This window comes from Centroberyx gerrardi, chromosome 12, assembly GCF_048128805.1.
Source record: "Centroberyx gerrardi isolate f3 chromosome 12, fCenGer3.hap1.cur.20231027, whole genome shotgun sequence".
In the NCBI taxonomy this organism is placed as follows: domain Eukaryota; kingdom Metazoa; phylum Chordata; class Actinopteri; order Beryciformes; family Berycidae; genus Centroberyx; species Centroberyx gerrardi.
In genome coordinates, this window is record NC_136008.1 from 566,736 (window position 1) to 588,846 (window position 22,111).

Consider the following 22,111-nt stretch of genomic DNA (forward strand, 5'->3'; position numbering starts at 1 on the left):
CCAGCACCAGCACCAGCACCAGCCCGGCACCAGCACCAGCACCAGCACCAGCCCGGCACCAGCACCACCAGCACCAGCACCACCAGCACCAGCACCAGCCCAGCACCAGCACCACCAGCACCAGCACCAGCCCGGCACCAGCACCACCAGCACCAGCACCACCAGCACCAGCACCAGCCCAGCACCAGCACCAGCACCAGCAGGTGGAAAGGGGGTATGAGACTAACAACAACTCACCTGAACACTGAACCCTGATCCTCTGCTCTGCTTCTCCTCGTCTGCTGCAGACATTTAAAGTTTACCTGCTGATCTGGGAGCTGACAGACCAGGATCCTGTGACTGGATTATGAACCAGACATCTGACAATGAGCAGCTTTCTGTTCTCTAGTCTGAAGAGTACAGGTGTATCTGTGGTCAGATGATAAAAACTATGTTCTTTCCAAGTTTTATTTTAATAAAAGAAACCGTTTTAATTCTTCCCCACAGTGTTTTTGTTTTGTCATAGTTTCATCAATGACAGAATGAACTAAAAGTATTTCCAGATTATTATTATCGGAGCTTTTCTGACAAAAAGTTAGTGTGTATCTTTAATGCAAATAACAAAACCTCCAAAATCTAAACATCATTTGTATTTTATTTCTGTAGAACAGCATCTAGTCTTCTGTACATCAGCACCAAGACAGCAGGTTTATGAGTCATGGCCGACTTCCTGCGGCCTACAGTTAGAGAACATGATGAAAACATGATGCAGGCGTCTTCACCAGTTTCTCTCTGCTGGGTGGAAACCAGTCAGCGTGTCCTCAGGAACCAGAACCAGCAGCAGGTTTCTGCCTGAAAACACAAACCTGAAACCAAAACCGCTGGAGAAGAAAATGTCCAGAGGAGAGAGGAAGACCAGACTGCTCCCTCCTTCACCTCATCTTCATCATCATCATCATCATCATCTGTTCGATCACCCTTTTCACCCTCAGCCATCTGGTCTGAGGCGGCGTTCACAAGCGTTTGTGATGCATCAGAAAACAGACAATATCGCCCAATCAGATCTCTGTTGATGGACATGGACTAACGGAGCGTAGAGCCTGAAAATATCACAACCGACCCAAAGCTTCAGGTAAACATCATCCACTGACAGCCTGGCTGGTTTCAACTCAGACTAACCCCAATCCTCTCTCTCTCTGCCTTTCCATCCCCTCCATCTTTTCATCCTCCGTTCAGCTCTCATCCATCGCCTCATCCTCCTCTCCCTCAGCTTCTGTACTTTCCATTCTGCTCTCATCTGTCATCTTCCACTCATCGCCTAGTTCCTCTCCTCTTTCTATTCTGATCTCACGTCTCTCCTTGGTCCCCTCCTTCCTGTCCTCCTCTGTCTCCTTGGTCCCCTCCTCCCTGTTCTCCTCTGTCTCCTTGCTCTCCTCCTCCCTGTCCTCCTCTGTCTCCTTGCTCTCCTCCTCCCTTACCTCCTCTGTCTCCTTGCCTTCCTCCTCTGTCTCCTTGCTCTCCTCTGTCTCCTTGCTCACCTCTTCTGTCTCCTTGCTCTCCTCTGTCTCCTTGCTCACCTCTTCTGTCTCCTTGCTCTCTTCCTCCCTTTCCTCCTCTGTCTCCTTGCTCTCCTCCTCCCTTTCCTCCTCTGTCTCCTTGCTCTCTTCCTCCCTTTCCTCCTCTGTCTCCTTGCTCTCCTCCTCTCCTTCGTCTGGTTCCTCCTCTGTTTCCTCCTCGTCTTCCAGCTCCAGTTGGTCAGGAGAAGGAGGCTGCAGGGCTTCAGCGCCCAGCAGAGCCTCTGCCAGGCTGCTGAGGAGGTGGGACTGGACCTCCGCTGGGCTCCGGGTCTCCTCCTCCTCCTCCTCCTCCTCTTCCTCTTCCTCCTCCTCCTCCTCCTCCTCCTCCTCCCTCCGCCCGGGGAGAAGCCCCGTCAGGTGGAAGGACTTCTTCAGCAGCTGGGGCCGTTGGGCCAGGAGAGTCAGAGCCTCCACCAGCCAGTCGACCAGCAGCTGGGTGACGTCTGCTGGACTCTCCTCCTCCTGGTCTGCAGCGGTGAACTTCTCCCAGCGGGAGAGCAGGAAGCGCTGGAGGACGGGCTTCAAACAAACGTCCAGCGGCTGGAGCCGGAGGGAGCAGCCGGCGGGGATCAGCGCCGGGAGAGTTCCTGACCCGCTGACGGCAGCGACGAACGGATCTGCCAGGTGATCGCGGTGACGGTCCAGGACCAGCATGCCTTTCCTGGGCCGGTTCGGAGCGGATATGTGCGGCAGCCAAACCCTGTTCGTCCAGAGCTCCAACGCTTCCTCCGCCGAGAAGCCGTCTGCGGCGGCCTCCAGCAGGACGAAGTCCGGCAAGAGTCTCTCGGCCGGCGGCGCCTTCAGCAGCAGCAGAGACGGCAGCATGGAGCCGTCAGCCAGCGCCGCCAGATACACGGTGAGCAGAGGTGAAGCAGAGCCACTCAGTTTCAGGGCCTCAGTTCGGCGAGCTGCACTGGACTTGTCCCGAATTAAGCTGAAGTCCACAAAGACACTCAGCTCGTCCATGGCGGCCACAGCGCCCGCTGGGAGTTTCTGGACCCGGATGAGCTTCTGGGTGAATTCGGTGAAGCACTGCGCCTTGTCCTCCAGGGAATGCGGCAGGATGCGGCCCAGCACGGTGGCCCCGCCGGCGCCCTGCAGGCCCAGGCGGTGCTGCAGCATGAAGCTCACCGCCCAGTCATAGGAGATGCGGAAGGAGTCGCTGAAACCTCCTTTCTTCTTGAACGTGGAGGCTTTGTGGAAGAGGTTGCTCTCGGTGATGGGAAGCTGCTGCTCACGCATGGCGAGCACCCACTCCACCATGCGCTCCTCAGCGTGCGCATCCTGCTCCCGTTTGGCCTGTTTCAGCCGCTTCCTGCCCTCCTTCAGCCAGGACCGGATGAGCTGCGGCTCGGTGGAGAAGTCCTGCGCCGCCTGGCGAATCCCGTCGCACAGAGCAAACAGAGCGATCCTCAGCTGCCGGGCGGTGAGGAAATCCTCGCGATCTCTAAGTACGGGCGAGGCGGTCGGAGGCTGGGTGCGGCCGGTCGTCGATGCCTGCTGAGATGTTGGATATCTAACTTCTTTGTCAGATTCTTGTTTAACTTCTTCAGTTTCATCAGCAGCCAGAATGTCATCGAAATCATCCATTTTTTCATCGTCAGAAAAGTCCATCTCCTCCACCGGAGCCATCGCCTCATCCATGTTGTCATCGACCTCGTCCAGCTCGATCGCCCCACTGCAGCACAGAAAAGGAGACGACAAGTTACATTCGCAGAAACAAAAAAACATCAATGTCAGGGCAACGATTTCTTTCTTTTCTGTTCAAAACAGTCACCGGTTTCATGTTTGTTCAAGATGGCATTAGTACAATATTACAATGACATCTTAGTCAAGATGCAAAGCCAAAAACATTGCAGAATAAGCATGTTACAAAACTAACAGCAAATTAAATAAAATACAGGGAAAAATGTTTAAACATTGAAATTACCTTAATCTGTCCTTGACAAATCCAATTTTTGTTGGTCCTGTTGAAAACATAAGAAGATGCTTATTATGAGGGGAAATGGAGCAGTATAGCAGTAAGTATAACTCTAATAAACCAGCTGAAAGAATACATGGACAGAACTGAGCGGGACCTTTTGAAATACATTGAACAAAAAACTGACCTTTGCGGAGAGGCGACAGGCCGTGAAATTCCCAGAAGCAGTTTGGCTGCTTACACAAGTTGGCTTTACAGATGAGACAGCCGTACACGCTCTCATGGCGAACGTTCTTCCTGTTACAGTTCTTGCACCTCTTGGAGATGGTGCTGATCTTCGCCATCCTGTGTCTTTGTTTAACCGGTTCCTCCACCACCTCGCCCCTCATCCCGCGGGACGTGGCGATCTCCATGGTCTCGAAGTATTTCTGGGCACACTTGGCCAGCTGGTTGCCCAGCCGCTTGCGGAAGTTGACCTGGGAGAAGAGGCCGTCCTGCACCCAGCAGGGAGGGTTGTCTTTGCGGCTCTCCCGCAGCACGATGAAGGCGTTGACGATGCTCAGGTTGACCAGGAACCAGAAAAGGCTGCGCCAGTGTCTGTCCTGGGGAATCCCTCCCAGCGGGTTGCAGGCCAGCAGCTGCTTGCAGATGTCGACTCCTCGCATGTTCTCCTGCAGGAGGCGGAAGGCCATGGGCCGTTGGATGGGGTCCAGCTCGCCCACTTTGGTCTGAGACCTCCTCCACACCGTGTCCGGTTGCCCGGGAGCCGCGTTGGTCGACAGGCAGCCCATCTCCTTGGCGTCCTTCCAGCGGGTGGCCAGCAGGGGGCCAAACTGCCTCTGCAGGTAGTCCCCCGCTTTCTCCAGCCGGCCCTCCTCCCACAGCTCCCTGGGCAGGATGGGGTTCAGCGGAGGGAAGGAGCTGGAAGCGTAGATGTCCTGGTCCAGAAGCTTCTGCATGAGCGGGACGGAGGTGAGCGAGCTCGCCAGATAGAGCTGGTGGTGTTTCTCCTCCAGCCCCTCCACCAGCTGGGGAACCACGCTGAAGCCCGACTCCTGGCCAACCTTCTCCCCCATCTGGATGAAGAACCTGTGGCAGTAGCCGGACTTGGAGTCGCACAGCAGCCACACCTGAGGCTGGGTCTTGGGGTTCCCCTTGGCGTGGGAGCCCTCCTCCTCCAGGCCGGGCAGCAGCGCCCGGTCGATGGTCAGGCAACAGTTGGGGTGATAGGCGTCCCACATGGCGCCGCTCAGGATGTCCAGCATGGGCCTGAAGATGTGCAGCGAGTCCTTGGGGTTGCTGGTGCTGCGATACTCGTCTGTGGTGAAACTGCCCATGCGGATGTTGGCAGCGATCTGCTTGAAGCGTTTGAAGCTCATTGCCCGGTAGAAGGTGTAGCTGTTGTCATGGTGATTCCAGGACCAGTAGTGGGACGGGTCGGGCAGGTTCTGGATCCCCATCAGGATGACCAGGCCAAAGAAACCTTTGACCTCATGGGTCGTGACCGGGGTCCAGTCTGGGGAACTGGTGCCCAGGAACTGGCAGGTCTTGGCGTGAGCGTTGGTCTCGTTGGTGATCAGCTCCATGAGCGACGAGGGGAAGACCAGGTTGAAGAAGTCGATGGCGTCGCTGTTCTTGGACAGGTGGTGGGACGGCCCGCTGCTCTGCAGGAACGTGTCCACAGTGAACTTGCCGCTGTCCGGATCGCTCTCCTCAGCCGGTTTCCAGTGATCCGCTGAAGTCCAAGACGGTTCCGGCAAGTCGCTGTTCCGGCCGGGTTCCTCCTCTCCCGAACAGCCGAGCTCTTCATCATGGCAGAACTGGATGTCGGGTTCAGTGTAGACTGGGAGGAGAGACAATTATACTTTAAGACTTTTTACATCTTACACAACACAGCCATTTCCTCACTAAGTCAATCTGAGGCAACAGCTAAAACATGACAGAAATAATCAAAAACAGCTAAATTAAATCTATTTCTGCATGGGCAGACAAATAAGCTTGTATAAAAGAATATTGAAGATCTACATCTACTCTGACATAATTATTGATGGCAAAAAACAAATGATGGTACTTTTTAAAGGATAACTGGTAACTTAAGTCCTTGGTTGACCAAATGATTGACAGCTATGCTACTTTTTAAAGGATGGTGGGAACTTCAGTCATTGGTTGAGTAAATGAGACTGGATCCTGTAGATTTTAGAGATGGTGAATGAGGAACTTCGGGTTATGATTCTTCTAAAATGGCTTCACTGCATGTTGCAACACAGTGTTGATGTGTAATCGCTGCGTCTCTCAGATACAACATTCTCCCTCTGCTGTTTAGACTGCTGTCAGAATCCCTGCTGTCTTCCATTTTTTAATGGTATCATGGAGGAGGGGAGACTCTCAGCCTCCAGTCAGGTCAGGTTTAGTTTATTTACTTTGGCTCAAGCCGAAGCCGGGAGCCGCACGCTATCTGGGCGGTGAAGCAATAAGGAAAAAACAATCTAACGCAACCGCCGAGTTCCCCGAGCGGCATTTACGAGGCGGACTTGACGAAAGGAAAACTCTTCAAGAACATCGAGGCAAGCTCGAAGCACATGAAGGAACACGTGCAACTAAACACTGCAGACCGTTTCACAGCCAGTCGGCATTAAGGAAAACAAGCTGCTGTTACGGCCTATTTACGTTCTAGATACGTTATGAGGAGACATACTTTCATATGAAAAAAAGACAAAAAAATCAAGAGAAAGAAATCAGGAAAGTCTAAAAATGCAATCAGTCAATCAACTAATCAAGGAAGCTGTTAGATGACGGCAGGGAACTGAAGAGAGAGAGACTGCAGACTGGATCCTCTACATTTAAGAGAAGTGAACCATGAAGTTCAGGTAAAGAACTGAACGTACTCCTGGGCCGACAGGTGCTGCAGTGTTCTGGATTCAGCAGCAGGTGATCCGCCATCTGATCTCCGGTCCGCGGACTGAAGCCACACAGAGAACACTGCAGCAGGAAGGAGCTGAGGAGAGAAGACAGGGAACCGTTAATACACAGCAGGAACCAGAGAGAACAGCAGAACAAACAGAACAGAGAGAGAACAGCTGAATGAACAGAACAGAGAGAGAACAGCAGAGAGAACAGAACAGTGGAGGAACAGAACAGAGGAACAGAGGAACAGAACAGAGGAACAGAACAGAGGAACAGAGGAACAGAACAACAGAACAGAGGAACAGAACAGAGGAACAGAGGAACAGAGGAACAGAACAGAGGAACAGAACAGAGGAACAGAGGAACAGAACAGAGGAACAGAACAGAGGAACAGAGGAACAGAACAACAGAACAGAGGAACAGTACAGAGGAACAGAACAGAGGAACAGAACAGAGGAACAGAACAGAGGAACAGAACAGAGGAACAGAGGAACAGAACAGAGGAACAGAACAGAGGAACAGAACAGAGGAACAGAGGAACAGAGGAACAGAACAGAGGAACAGAACAGAGGAACAGAACAGAGGAACAGAGGAACAGAGGAACAGAACAGAGGAACAGAACAGCGGAGGAACAGAACAGAGGAACAGAACAGAGGAACAGAACAGAGGAACAGAACAGAGGAACAGAGGAACAGAGGAACAGAACAGAGGAACAGAACAGCGGAGGAACAGAACAGAGGAACAGAACAGAGGAACAGAACAGAGGAACAGAAAAGAGGAACAGAACAGAGGAACAGAGGAACAGAACAGAGGAACAGAACAGCGGAGGAACAGAACAGAGGAACAGAACAGAGGAACAGAACAGAGGAACAGAACAGAGGAACAGAACAGAGGAACAGAAAAGAGGAACAGAACAGAGGAACAGAACAGCGGAACAGAAAAGAGGAACAGAAAAGAGGAACAGAACAGAGGAACAGAACAGAGGAACAGAACAGAGGAACAGAAAAGAGGAACAGAACAGAGGAACAGAGGAACAGAACAGAGGAACAGAACAGAGGAACAGAGGAACAGAACAGAGGAACAGAACAGAACAGAGGAACAGAACAGAGGAACAGAACAGAGGAACAGAGGAACAGAACAGAGGAACAGAACAGAACAGAGGAACAGAACAGAGGAACAGAACAGAGGAACAGAAAAGAGGAACAGAACAGAGGAACAGAACAGAGGAACAGAACAGAGGAACAGAACAGAGGAACAGAAAAGAGGAACAGAACAGAGGAACAGAACAGAGGAACAGAACAGAGGAACAGAGGAACAGAAAAGAGGAACAGAACAGAGGAACAGAACAGAGGAACAGAAAAGAGGAACAGAACAGAGGAACAGAACAGAGGAACAGAAAAGAGGAACAGAACAGAGGAACAGAACAGAGGAACAGAACAGAGGAACAGAAAAGAGGAACAGAACAGAGGAACAGAACAGAGGAACAGAGGAACAGAAAAGAGGAACAGAACAGAGGAACAGAACAGAGGAACAGAAAAGAGGAACAGAACAGAGGAACAGAACAGAGGAACAGAGGAACAGAAAAGAGGAACAGAACAGAGGAACAGAAAAGAGGAACAGAACAGAGGAACAGAACAGAGGAACAGAACAGAGGAACAGAAAAGAGGAACAGAACAGAGGAACAGAGGAACAGAACAGAGGAACAGAAAAGAGGAACAGAACAGAGGAACAGAACAGAGGAACAGAACAGAGGAACAGTTTACCAGGGAGGAGGCTGGCGGTGCAGAGGAACCGGCTGATCTTTGGAACGGGGAACATGGTTGCTGAAATCAAGAAGAATCACAATTAAACAAATGAGAAGAATCGTCCTGTTTGGTGAACCAATCACACGACAGTTGGTCATCACCTTTGTTGCACTGGTTTGTCAGTACGGTCTGTAGTACTGTGTCAGTGTGTACCATGTGTCAGTAGAACTACAGTCCTGTCAGTGTGTACCATGTGTCAGTAGAACTACAGTCCTGTCAGTGTGTACCATGCGTCAGTAGAACTACAGTCCTGTCAGTGTGTACCATGCGTCAGTAGAACTACAGTCCTGTCAGTGTGTACCATGTGTCAGTAGAACTACAGTCCTGTCAGTGTGTACCATGCGTCAGTAGAACTACAGTCCTGTCAGTGTGTACCATGCGTCAGTAGAACTACAGTCCTGTCAGTGTGTACCATGCGTCAGTAGAACTACAGTCCTGTCAGTGTGTACCATGTGTCAGTAGAACTACAGTCCAGTCAGTGTGTACCATGTGTCAGTAGAACTACAGTCCAGTCAGTGTGTACCATGTGTCAGTAGAACTACAGTCCAGTCAGTGTGTACCATGTGTCAGTAGAACTACAGTCCTGTCAGTGTGTACCATGTGTCAGTAGAACTACAGTCCTGTCAGTGTGTACCATGTGTCAGTAGAACTACAGTCCTGTCAGTGTGTACCATGTGTCAGTAGAACTACAGTACCGTGTCAGTGTGTTGTGTTTTTTTGTGTTTATTGCTTGTTTCTGAACTGAGTTGTAAATATTGAACTGAGCTCAATTATTGAACAGGATTATTATTTTTCTATTATTTTTTTTTCTTTCTCTATGAAAACTAGTTGGAAAACCTGGAATGGAGTTATTTGGATGGGACTGCGTGTTTTGGGTTTTTTGTATTGAACCCATTTGTTTGGACTGAGTTTTGACACACACACACACACACACACACACACACACACACACACACACACACACACACACACACCTATACTCTCTATATGCTTTTCAATATATTGGAATTTAATTTGGACTTGAGTGTGCTGTGTGGTTTTTCACTTGTCGTCTGGTTTAAGGTTGAGGGGATTCTACACACCGCTGTAGGGTTCAGTACATAAGACAATTTATTATTATCGTATATGGATCTTTGTGGGGTTTGACACTAAAATGACCTAAAGACAACTTTGTCAGGAGAAAGACCAGACTGGCACCCAGTTATCCAGTGGAAGTAGAACTACAGTACTGTGTCAGTATGTAGAACTGTGTCAGTAGTACTGCAGTACTGTATTCAGTACTCACTGTATCATGTGAGCAGCGTAGGCGCGGGAGCAGCAGCTGCTGTACTGTGTCAGTATGTAGTACTGCAGTAGTACTGCAGTATTCAGTACTCACTGTATCATGTGAGCAGCGTAGGCGCGGGAGCAGCAGCTGCTGTACTGTGTCAGTATGTAGTACTGCAGTAGTACTGCAGTATTCAGTACTCACTGTATCATGTGAGCAGCGTAGGCGCGGGAGCAGCAGCTGCTGTAGGGACACAGCAGGCAGTGCACGTGGGTCGGATAATGACCGGAGAAGTCGGAGGCGTCGGTCCCACACTCCAGACACAGCACCCTGTCAGAGTCCCTGCTGCCACAGCAGCACACAGCTGGTTAATGAGTAATAATATACTGCAGTATTTAACAACTTCAAGTTCAACTTCAAGTTCACTTGATCAACAATCAATCACAGAGCAGAGTGATGCAACACACAGGAAGCAGAACAAAGCACAAGACCAAGCATAATTATTTAGTAAACAAGCTCAGAAATTACCTGATAACTAACTAGTTAACGTAAAATCATGATAATAACATCCATGGCTTTTTATTCAGTTCATTTCCAGACAGGTTTGACAGTCAAGTCTGGATTTTAAAAACAACATTAAAATATCTATTTCCATACAGGATGAAAGGGAACTGGAGTCAGACTGACTCTTCTCCTTTAAACACTCTTTCATTATTTCATCCAAATTAATTTATTTTGTGCTTCTATTTTTTCCCTTTTCTTGTCTGTCTATCCGGTCAGAGTCTGTGATACTGTATAATAACTGTGTTAATACTGTGATAATAATATGTAAGTCATAATGTTATAGTTTTGTACGACATCTTTTAATAAGGAAATATAGAGAAGCTCTGTTTGTTAAAGCTCTTGGTAAACTGCTGTACAGATAAAGTTATTATTATTATTATTATTATTATTATTATGAAAGGCTTCCTGCTCTGACCTCTTGACCTGCAGCTTCCTGGTCGGTTTCTTCAGGGGGAATCTGGGCGGTTTGGGCAGCAGAAGCTTCTGCTGGATCGGCTGTTTGTGGGAGTCTGTCAGGATGTTGGTTGGCTGGAGGAGCAGGGGGGCGGGGCTCTGGAGGGGCGGGACTCCGCCCCCTGCCGGCGGCAGCAGAGGCCGGACCTTCCCGTACGTCCTGATGGTCACCTGCACACAAAATAAATAAAGACTTCAGCGCTGAATCAATTAGTACATCGACAGAAAATGTATCGATTCTAATTTTAATAATCGATTAAACATTTTAGTCATTTATCAGTAAAAATACCAAATGTTTTCTTTCTGTTTCATGTCTTTATTAAATGAATCTTTGTGTTTCTGTCTGCTGCTCAGAAGAAACCTGAAGAATCACTTTGGACATCTTGCTTTATTTAGGACATTTTATAAACTAAATGATGAATCAATTACTTGAAAAATAATCAATAGATTATTTGATTATGAAAATAATCAGCCATACAAGACTAGATTTTGAAAAATTACAACAAATTCTTGTATTAGTACTTGGTACTGCACACATTTTATAAAGTGCACAGACAATAAAACAATAAATAATAAAATAAACAGTGAAATGTCAGAAAACAGACAGAACAGAACAGACAGAACAGAAAGAACAGACAGAACAGAACAGACAGAACAGACAGAACAGAACAGACAGAACAGACAGAACAGACAGAACAGAACAGACAGAACAGAACAGACAGAACAGAACAGACAGAACAGACAGAACAGACAGAACAGAACAGACAGAACAGACAGAACAGACAGAACAGACAGAACAGACAGCAGCTAGAAAACATCTGCACTAAAACAGTAAAAGAGTGACAGCAGCAGCGTCTGCAGGACTTTTCTTCTTCTCTTGGTTTTAAAGCTTGTCAGAATCCATCTGAGGGGAAGCGGTGCCGGCTGTGTGGCGCCGCCCGGTGGCCAGAGGACAGAACCACGTCTGCAGCTGAACTCTGTTCACATAATCATCCACATCCTGGTTACTGCGTCCTGACCTTTGACCTGTGCAGCTTGAATACATGCCCCCCCCCCCCCCCTGACCTTTGCCCCCGGCGGCAGCCCCTCCAGCTGCGGCGGGCGGCGGAAGCTGCGATGGCTCTCCAGTTTGTGCTGCATCTTATCTTTCAGGAAGACGAACTGCAGACGACAGCGGTTACAGTGGAACGCCTGGTTGATCTGAGAGACAGACAGGCAGACAGACAGGCAGACAGACAGGCAGACAGACAGGCAGAGAGACAGGCAGAGAGACAGAGACAGGCAGACAGACAGACAGAGACAGACAGACAGAGAGAGACAGAGACAGGCAGAGAGACAGACAGACAGACAGGCAGAGAGAGACAGAGACAGGCAGAGAGACAGACAGACAGACAGAAAGAGAGAGACAGAGACAGGCAGAGAGACAGACAGACAGACAGACAGAGAGAGAGACAGAGACAGGCAGAGAGACAGACAGACAGACAGGCAGAGAGAGACAGAGACAGGCAGAGAGACAGACAGACAGACAGGCAGAGAGACAGAGACAGACAGACAGACAGAGACAGACAGACAGAGAGAGACAGAGACAGGCAGAGAGACAGACAGACAGACAGACAGAGAGAGACAGAGACAGGCAGAGAGACAGACAGACAGACAGACAGAGAGAGAGACAGAGACAGGCAGAGAGACAGACAGACAGACAGGCAGAGAGAGACAGAGACAGGCAGAGAGACAGACAGACAGACAGACAGAGAGAGACAGAGACAGGCAGAGAGACAGACAGACAGACAGGCAGAGAGAGACAGAGACAGGCAGAGAGACAGACAGACAGACAGACAGACAGAGAGAGAGACAGAGACAGGCAGAGAGACAGACAGACAGATTAGCGTTGGACTGATCTGGACTGAAGCTGTTGGTATTTTGTTTTGATATTCAAAAGCTTTAAATTTTTCCATTCTTCCAGAGTTTAATTCTTATCAGGCTCTGTCTGTGTGTGCGTGTGTGTGCGTGTGTGTGCGTGTGTGTGCGTGTGTGTGTGTGTGCACGTGTGTGTGCGTGCGTGTGTGTGTGTGTGTGTGTGTGTGTGTGTGTGTGTGTGTACCTGGTGGCGCAGCAGGTGCTGCTGGAAGCTGCTGGGGTTCCTGGTGACTTTCAGACAGAAAACACACAGCAGGTAGCGAGAGTCTCTGTGTGAAGAGACGAAGTGCTGCAGGAGGTCCGAGTAGAAGGAGGAGCGGTACGAGCACACCTGGAGGGGTGGGGTGGGGGGGGGGGGGGATTGATTAAGTTAAATTGATTTCTTGACCCTCAAATATCAAGTGGAGTCAAATCTCTGTCTGTTAGTTTCATAGTTCTGTCTAAAAAACAATAATCATCTAAGGGATCTGGTGGTTCTCAGGACCCACCAGGGGGTCGCAAGATAATGTTTCCGGGTTGGGGGGGGGGGGGGGGGGGGGTCACAAGATGAGTTATGGGATTATATACATTTATTATAGAATAGATTTTTATTAAATTTCTCCTTTTGTGTCTTGTCAAATATTGAATAGTTTTCAGTCTCTCTGCTCCTCTGATACTAACTGAAATGAAACGGGAAAATCTTTGTGTGTGTGTGTGTGTGTGTGGGGGAGGGGGGGGCATCGCATCAATCATTTGAAGGGTCAGGAGCCATTTTAATTACTGTTACATTACAAAGTAGTCTTCAAAATATAATTTATTACATTACATTATAGCCTAAAAAATACACTTTATTCCATTTCCATGGCTTTGTAGCCTGTTGACATAAAGCAGAGGTCAGGGGTCAGAGGTCAGGGGTCAGAGGTCAGGGGCGTCCTACCTGGCAGACGTACGGCATCTCTCCTGGTTTGTGGTTGGTCTTCATGTGGTTGAGGAAGATCGGCTCGCTCTCGAACGCCCACTCACAGATCCGACACATACCTGGAGAGAGAGAGAGAGAGAGTGATGGAGCGTCGTGTCGGACGTGTTGGAACGTGTCGGAACGTGTTGGAACGTGTTGGGTCGTGTTGAACGTATTGGAACGTGTTGGAACGTGTTGGGTCGTGTTGAAGCGTGTTGGAACGCGTTGGGTCGTGTTGAACGTATTGGAACGTGTTGGAACGTGTTGAACGTATTGGAACGTGTTGGAACGCGTTGGGTCGTGTTGAACGTATTGGAACGTGTTGGAACGTGTTGGGTCGTGTTGAAGCGTGTTGGAACACGTTGGGTCGTGTTGAACGTATTGGAACGTGTTGAACGTGTTGGGTCGTGTTGAAGCGTGTTGGAACGCGTTGAGTCGTGTTGAACGTATTGGAACGTGTTGGAACGTGTTGGAACGTGTTGAACGTGTTGGAACGTGTTGGAACGTGTTGAATCGTGTTGGGTCGTGTTGAACATGTTGAACGTGTTGGAACGTGATGGGTCGTGTTGAACGTGTTGGAACGCGTTGAACGTGTTGAACGTGTTGGAACGTGATGGGTCGTGTTGAACGTGTTGGAACGTGTTGAACGTGTTGGAACGTGTTGAACGTGTTGGGTCGTGTTGAACGTGTTGGAACGTGTTGGAACGTGTTGAACATGTTGGGTCGTGTTGAACGTGTTGGAACGTGTTGGAACGTGTTGGGTCGTGTTGAACGTGTTGGAACGTGTTGGAACGTGTTGGAACGTGTTGGGTCGTGTTGAAGCGTGTTGGAACGTGTTGAACGTGTTGGAACGTGTTGGGTCGTGTTGAACGTGTTGGAACGTGTTGGAACGTGTTGGGTCGTGTTGAACGTGTTGGAACGTGTTGGAACGTGTTGGAACGTGTTGGGTCGTGTTGAAGCGTGTTGGAACGTGTTGAACGTGTTGGAACGTGTTGGGTCGTGTTGAACGTGTTGGAACGTGTTGAACGTGTTGGAACGCGTTGGGTCGTGTTGAAGCGTGTTGGAACGCGTTGGGTCGTGTTGAACGTATTGGAACGTGTTGGAACGTATTGGAACGTGTTGGAACGTGTTGGGTCGTGTTGAACGTATTGGAACGTATTGGAACGTGTTGGAACGTGTTGAACGTCTTGGGTCGTGTTGAACGTGTTGGAACGTGTTGAACGTGTTGGGTCGTGTTGAACGTGTTGGAACGTGTTGGAACGTGTTGAACGTGTTGGAACGTGTTGGAACGTGTTGGAACGTGTTGAACGTGTTGGGTCGTGTTGAACGTGTTGGAACGTGTTGGAACGTGTTGAACGTGTTGGAACGTGTTGGAACGTGTTGGAACGTGTTGAACGTGTTGGGTCGTGTTGAACGTATTGGAACGTGTTGGAACGTGTTGGAACGTGTTGGGTCGTGTTGAACGTATTGGAACGTGTTGGAACGTGTTGAACGTCTTGGGTCGTGTTGAACGTGTTGGAACGTGTTGAACGTGTTGGGTCGTGTTGAACGTGTTGGAATGTGTTGAACGTGTTGGAACGTGTTGGGTCGTGTGGAACGTGTTGGGTCGTGTTGAACGTGTTGGAACGTGTTGAACGTGTTGGAACGTGTTGGGTCGTGTTGAACGTGTTGGGTCGTGTTGAACGTGTTGGAACGTGTTGGGTCGTGTTGAACGTGTTGGAACGTGTTGAACGTGTTGGAACGTGTTGGGTCGTGTTGGAACGTGTTGGGTCGTGTTGAACGTGTTGGAACGTGTTGAACGCGTTGGAACGTGTTGGAACGTGTTGAACGTGTTGGAACGTGTTGGGTCGTGTTGAAGCGTGTTGAAGCGTGTTGGAACGCGTTGGAACGTGTTGAACGTGTTGGAACGTGTTGGAACGTGTTGGAACGTGTTGAACGTGTTGGAACGTGTTGGAACGTGTTGAACGTGTTGGAACGTGTTGGACGTGTTGGAACGTGTTGGAACGTGTTGGAACGTGTTGAACGTGTTGGAACGTGTTGGGTCGTGTTGAAGCGTGTTGGAACGCGTTGGGTCGTGTTGGAACGCGTTGGGTCGTGTTGAACGTGTTGGAACGTGTTGAACGTGTTGAACGTGTTGGAATGCGTTGGGTCGTGTTGAACGTATTGGAACGTGTTGGAACGTGTTGGAACGTGTTGAACGTGTTGGAACGTGTTGAACGTGTTGGAATGCGTTTGGTCGTGTTGAACGTATTGGAACGTGTTGGAATGTGTTGAACGTGTTGGAACGCGTTGAACATGTTGGAACATGTTGGAACGTGTCGGGTCGTGTTGGAGCGTATTGGAGCGTGTCAGATCGTGTCAGATCGTGTCGGATCGTGTCGGAGCGTGTCGGGTCGTGTCGGAGCGTGTCGGATCGTGTCGGAGTGTGTTGGAGCGTGTTGGAGCGTGTCAGATCGTGTCAGATCATGTCGGAGCGTGTCGGAGCGTGTCGGAGCGTGTCGTGTTGGATCGTGTCGGGTCATGTTGGATCGTGTCGGGTCATGTTGGATCGTGTCGGGTCATGTTGGATCGTGTCGGGTCGTGTCGGTTCGTGTCGGAGCGTGTCGGAGCGTGTCGGGTCGCGTTGGAGCATGTTGGAGCGTGTCAGATCATGTCGGAGCGTGTCGGAGCGTGTCGGAGCGTGTCGTGTTGGATCGTGTCGGGTCATGTTGGATCGTGTCGGGTCATGTTGGATCGTGTCGGGTCATGTTGGATCGTGTCGGGTCGTGTCGGTTCATGTCGGAGCGTGTCGGAGCGTGTCGGAGCGTGTCGGAGCGTGTCGTGTCGTGTCGGAGCGTGTCGGAGCGTGTCGGATCGTGTCGGAGCGTGTCGGGTCGCGTTGGAGCGTGTTGGAGCGTGTTGGAGCGTGTCAGATCGTGTCAGATCATGTCGGATCGTGTCGGAGCGTGTCGTGTTGGATCGTGTCGGGTCATGTTGGATCGTGTCGGGTCGTGTCGGTTCGTGTCGGAGCGTGTCAGAGCGTGTCGGGTCGTGTTGGAGCGTATTGGATTGCGTTGGAGCGTGTTGGATCGTGTTGGATCGTGTTGGGTCGCGATAGAGTGTGTTGGGTCGTGAAGGAGCGTGTTGGATCGTGTTGGGTCAGACAGCTCGGGTGTTCTTACAGGTGGAGGGGGCGGAGCCATGCACCTGCTCCTGGTGGCTCTGCAGCTGCTGCGTAGAGGAGAAGTGGCGGTAGCAGAATTTACAGCACCGCCTCTCATCTCCTGTCAACCCTCCTCGGGCTTCACCCACAAACTCTGCATGCTGGTGCATGTGCTGCATCAACCTGTGCACCACACACACACACACACACACACACACACACACACACACAAATAAAAACAGGCACATGTACAGTCAGTATACAGACAGACTGCCAGGCGTTCCTGTCCTGGAGGAAAACCTGCAGTCAGGAAGCATGAATCAATCCATTTCCTGCTGTTTTAGTTTCATGAACAGTTCAAAATGGAGGAGAAGTTGATTCCAGCCGTTCAAAGTTTCAGTTCTCTACAACTTTTATTTGAAAGACGACAGGAAGAAACGATCAGAAACAAAGCTTGGAGAACGGCTGATCCATCGTTGGTTGATGGAAGATCTGAAAGAGATTTGTTGAGGTTTTATCTCTTTATTTTCAATCTAATGCTAATCCTAATTAGCACTTACTAGCTATGTATATTAATTTATTAAAATGATGAGCTGCAATAAGCAAAATAGTTTGACCACTAGAGGGCGTCAGAAATGGCAACGAATTTGTAAATAAACTCACAGCAGAACCACTGCACTATGGTGGCCTACCAAGGACAAACATTGCAAAGCAGCATGCATAAAGGCTAACAGCTAAGCTAACCGTATCTATAGAGAAGTGTCACCGGTTACCAGTCTCACTTTGACAGATCTTTCTCCTGCTGAAGGTTACATGTCCCACAATGACTAGTGTGGGACAATTTACTAGTTTAACAAGTTTACTATAGTAGTTAACAAGTTTACTATAGTAGTTTAATAAGTTTATTATAGTAAACTATTATAGTAAACTTGTTAAACTAGTAACTTGTTCAACTACTAGTTTAACAAGTTTACTCGCTTGCTTCATTGATTCCACCATTACAAAAAATTTTCCAGGAATGGGAGGGGGGGAGCGCCGCTTTGAAACAGCGAGGGAGGAGACAAGCTAGTTGTAAAAAAAAAATAAAAAGCTGCTGAATGGAGGGGGAGGAGCTACAAGTCGGTCCGAGTTTTGACAACAAGCTTTAGAAAAGAGGTGAAAACAGCAACAAAGCTGATATTGATTTATATCATTATGTCTCAGTGAAATCTCCACACAGCACACATTAGCTTCAGGATTGGTTAGAAGGTTTGTTGCTTATTGCAGGTTTAAGACAGGCAGAGCAGTATAACAGCTCAAGGAGTCCAACCCCCGGCCGGCGGTCCCACCTCAGGTTGTTGTCGGCCAGGTAGAAGCAGATCTGACATTTGAAGGCGGAGGGTTTTGCGGCCGGCGGCCTCGGCCCCCGCAGGATCACGTTCACATCAAACGTCCCATAGTAGAAATCCTCCACGCTCATCACCACCTTGGGGGGGCCGGGGCTCAACCCGGGGGTCACCGCAGGGGTCACAGCAGGGGTCAGGGCGGAGCCAGGAGCTGATGGACAGCGTCAACATCCAACATGTCAGCACCCATGGATTAATACTGCATTAATACTGTATACAGTGATAACCATGATAACTGTCCTTCATTTCATTTCTACTACAGTTTATTCGTTCTTCAATGTTAACCAGTAGCTGCAGTAGGAGCAGCAGTGCAGCAGCAGCAGCAGCAGCAGCAGCAGTACTGCAGCAGCAGTGCAGCAGCAGCAGTGCAGCAGCAGCAGCAGCAGCAGCAGCAGCAGCAGTGCAGCAGCAGCAGCAGCAGCAGCAGCAGTAGTGCAGCAGCAGCAGTGCAGCAGCAGCAGTGCAGCAGCAGCAGCAGCAGTGCAGCAGCAGCAGCAGCAGCAGCAGCAGTGCAGCAGCAGCAGTGCAGCAGCAGCAGCAGCAGCAGCAGCAGCAGCAGCAGTAGTGCAGCAGCAGCAGTGCAGCAGCAGCAGTGCAGCAGCAGCAGTGCAGCAGCAGCAGTGCAGCAGCAGCAGCAGTGCAGCAGCAGCAGTGCAGCAGCAGTGCAGCAGCAGTGCAGCAGCAGCAGCAGTGCAGCAGCAGCAGCAGCAGCAGTGCAGCAGCAGCAGCAGTGCAGCAGCAGCAGTGCAGCAGCAGCAGTGCAGCAGCAGCAGCAGTGCAGCAGCAGCAGCAGTGCAGCAGCAGCAGCAGCAGCAGCAGCAGTGCAGCAGCAGCAGTGCAGCAGCAGCAGCAGTGCAGCAGCAGCAGCAGTACTGCAGCAGCAGCAGCAGTGCAGCAGCAGCAGCAGTACTGCAGCAGCAGCAGCAGCAGTACTGCAGCAGTACTGCAGCAGCAGCAGTGCAGCAGCAGCAGCAGTACTGCAGCAGCAGCAGCAGCAGTACTGCAGCAGTACTGCAGCAGCAGCAGTGCAGCAGCAGCAGTGCAGCAGCAGCAGTACTGCAGCAGCAGCAGCAGTGCAGCAGCAGCAGCAGCAGTACTGCAGCAGCAGCAGTACTGCAGCAGCAGCAGTGCAGCAGCAGCAGTGCAGCAGCAGCAGCAGCAGTGCAGCAGCAGCAGCAGCAGCAGTACTGCAGCAGCAGCAGTGCAGCAGCAGTACTGCAGCAGCAGCAGCAGCAGCAGCAGCAGCAGCAGTACTGCAGCAGCAGCAGCAGCAGTGCAGCAGCAGCAGTACTGCAGCAGCAGCAGCAGCAGCAGCAGTGCAGCAGCAGCAGTACTGCAGCAGCAGCAGTGCAGCAGCAGCAGCAGCAGCAGCAGCAGTACTGCAGCAGCAGCAGCAGCAGTGCAGCAGCAGCAGCAGTACTGCAGCAGCAGCAGCAGCATGTCAGTGTGCTGCAGCAGCAGAATGAGGCGGAGCTGTCGTACCTTTAGCGCTGCTGGAGAAGGGAGGCGTGGCTCTGCTGACGCCATTGGCCGAGCCGGACGGAAGGGCGGGGACACTGGCCAACTTCAGGGAGCTGGTCCCGCGCACCTGGGTCATCTGGAGGTTCACTGGAAAATCAGAGCAATCAATCAAACAACTGACCAATCAGAATCAGTCACTTCACCAAATACTACTACTGCTACTACTACAAATACTACTACTACTACTGCTGCTTCTACTACTACTATTACTGCAAATACTACTACTACTGCAACTACTGCAAATACTACTACTACTACTACTGCAAATACTACTACTTCAGCTACTACTGCTGCTGCTACTACTACAACATTACAAGGCCTCCAGACAGCACATGAAACCAGTCTCCCAGTAAACCCAGTCTCACCAGTCTGACCTGCTGGGCCTGGTGGGTTGGTGCGGATGGTGAGGGTGGCTGGGAGCTGCAGGGTGGTGAAGCCGGAGCCGGGCGGGGCGGGGCGGAGCGGGGGGCCGGGCCTGGCCTGGCCCGGGGCCACGCCCACACCGGGCCGGACCAGCTGACCCAGAGACTGGGCTGATGGGACAGAAAACAGCAGCGTCACATGACATGGAACAGAACAGAACAGAACGGAACAGAACGGAAGAGAACAGAACAGAACAGAACGAACAGAACAGAACAGAACAGAACGGAAGAGAACAGAATGGAAGAGAACAGAACAGAACAGAACGAACAGAACAGAACAGAACGGAAGAGAAGAGAAGAGAACGGAACGAACAGAACAGAACAGAACAGAAGAGAACGGAAGAGAACAGAATGGAAGAGAACAGAACAGAACAGAACAAACAGAACAGAACAGAACGGAAGAGAAGAGAAGAGAACGGAACGAACAGAACAGAACAGAACAGAAGAGAACGGAAGAGAACAGAACAGAACAGAACAGAACAGAACAGAAGAGAACGGAAGAGAACAGAACAGAACAGAACAGAACGGAACAGAACGGAACAGAACAGAATGGAACAGAACAGAAGAGAACAGAAGAGAACAGAACAGAACAGAACAGAACAGAAGAGAACAGAAGAGAACAGACAGAACAGAAGAGAACAGAAGAGAACAGAACAGAACAGACAGAACAGACAGAACAGAACAGAACAGAACAGAACAGACAGAACAGAACAGAACAGAACAGAACAGAACAGACAGAACAGAAGAGAACAGAAGAGAACAGAACAGACAGAACAGAACAGAACAGAACAGAACAGACAGAACAGAAGAGAACAGACAGAACAGAAGAGAACAGAACAGAAGAGAACAGAACAGAACAGAACAGACAGAACAGACAGAACAGACAGAACAGAACAGAACAGAACAGAACAGAACAGAACAGAACAGAACAAACAGAACAGAACAGACAGAACAGAAGAGAACAGACAGAACAGAAGAGAACAGAACAGAAGAGAACAGAACAGAACAGAACAGAACAGAACAGACAGAACAGAAGAGAACAGAACAGAACAGAACAGACAGAACAGAACAGACAGAACAGAACAGAACAGACAGAACAGAACAGAACAGAAGAGAACAGAAGAGAACAGAACAGAACAGAACGTGGAACCTTACGCTGGATGAGGGTGAGCGGCTGGACGGTCTGACCCGGCTGCAGGTTCAGCAGCAGCTGAGTGACAGGATTCATCATCGTCTGGAAACCCTGAGAACCATGACATCACACCATATGACATCACACCACATGACATCACACCACATGACATCACACCACATGACATCACACCACATGACATCACACACAGACAGACAGTTTAACACTGTACTGCTGTTAATGCTACTGCTACTGTCAGCTCACCTCAGATTAACTGACTGATCTCATTTCAATGTTATACACACTAGCTGTACTACTACTACTAGTACTATTACTACTACTGCTGTTACTACTACTGCTACTACTACTAGTACTATTACTACTACTGCTGTTACTACTACTGCTACTAGTACTATTACTACTACTGCTGTTACTACTACTGCTACTACTACTAGTACTATTACTACTACTGCTGTTACTACTACTGCTACTAGTACTATTACTACTACTGCTGTTACTACTACTGCTACTACTACTAGTACTATTACTACTACTGCTGTTACTACTACTGCTACTACTACTAGTACTATTACTACTACTGCTGTTACTACTACTGCTACTACTACTAGTACTATTACTACTACTGCTGTTACTACTACTGCTACTACTACTAGTACTATTACTACTACTGCTGTTACTACTACTGCTACTACTAGTACTACTACTACTACTACTAGTACTATTACTACTACTACTAGTACTACTACTACTACTACTAGTACTACTACTACTACTACTGCTGTTACTACTACTACTACTGCTGTTACTACTACTACTACTACTAGTACTATTACTACTACTACTAGTACTACTACTACTACTACTACTACTACTGCTGTTACTACTACTGCTACTACTAGTACTACTACTACTACTACTAGTACTATTACTACTACTGCTGTTACTACTACTGCTACTACTAGTACTACTACTACTACTACTAGTACTATTACTACTACTACTAGTACTACTACTACTACTACTACTACTACTAGTACTACTACTACTACTGCTGTTACTACTACTGCTACTACTAGTACTACTACTACTAGTACTATTACTGCTACTGCTGTTACTACTACTGCTACTACCAGTACTACTACTACTACTAGTACTATTACTGCT

At 49.4% G+C, this 22,111-nt stretch overlaps 1 protein-coding gene across 1 annotated transcript in view; it reads right to left on the reverse strand.

The window, feature by feature from the left end:
• Positions 1-616: 616 nt before the first annotated feature.
• pogzb (pogo transposable element derived with ZNF domain b) overlaps positions 617-22,111 on the reverse strand; it is a 25,454-nt gene continuing 3,959 nt past the window's right edge. Inside the window, exons 5-19 of the mRNA XM_078287031.1 lie at positions 20,950-21,037; positions 19,738-19,905; positions 19,334-19,459; positions 17,795-18,002; positions 16,486-16,649; positions 13,304-13,404; positions 12,572-12,718; positions 11,536-11,670; positions 10,433-10,641; positions 9,658-9,795; positions 8,145-8,204; positions 6,363-6,472; positions 3,665-5,320; positions 3,487-3,523; positions 617-3,234 (exon numbers count right to left, since the gene is read on the reverse strand). Coding sequence (XP_078143157.1) covers positions 1,212-3,234; positions 3,487-3,523; positions 3,665-5,320; positions 6,363-6,472; positions 8,145-8,204; positions 9,658-9,795; positions 10,433-10,641; positions 11,536-11,670; positions 12,572-12,718; positions 13,304-13,404; positions 16,486-16,649; positions 17,795-18,002; positions 19,334-19,459; positions 19,738-19,905; positions 20,950-21,037 — 5,370 coding nt within the window. The 3' untranslated portion in view covers positions 617-1,211. The remainder of the gene's footprint in view (positions 3,235-3,486; positions 3,524-3,664; positions 5,321-6,362; positions 6,473-8,144; positions 8,205-9,657; positions 9,796-10,432; positions 10,642-11,535; positions 11,671-12,571; positions 12,719-13,303; positions 13,405-16,485; positions 16,650-17,794; positions 18,003-19,333; positions 19,460-19,737; positions 19,906-20,949; positions 21,038-22,111) is intronic.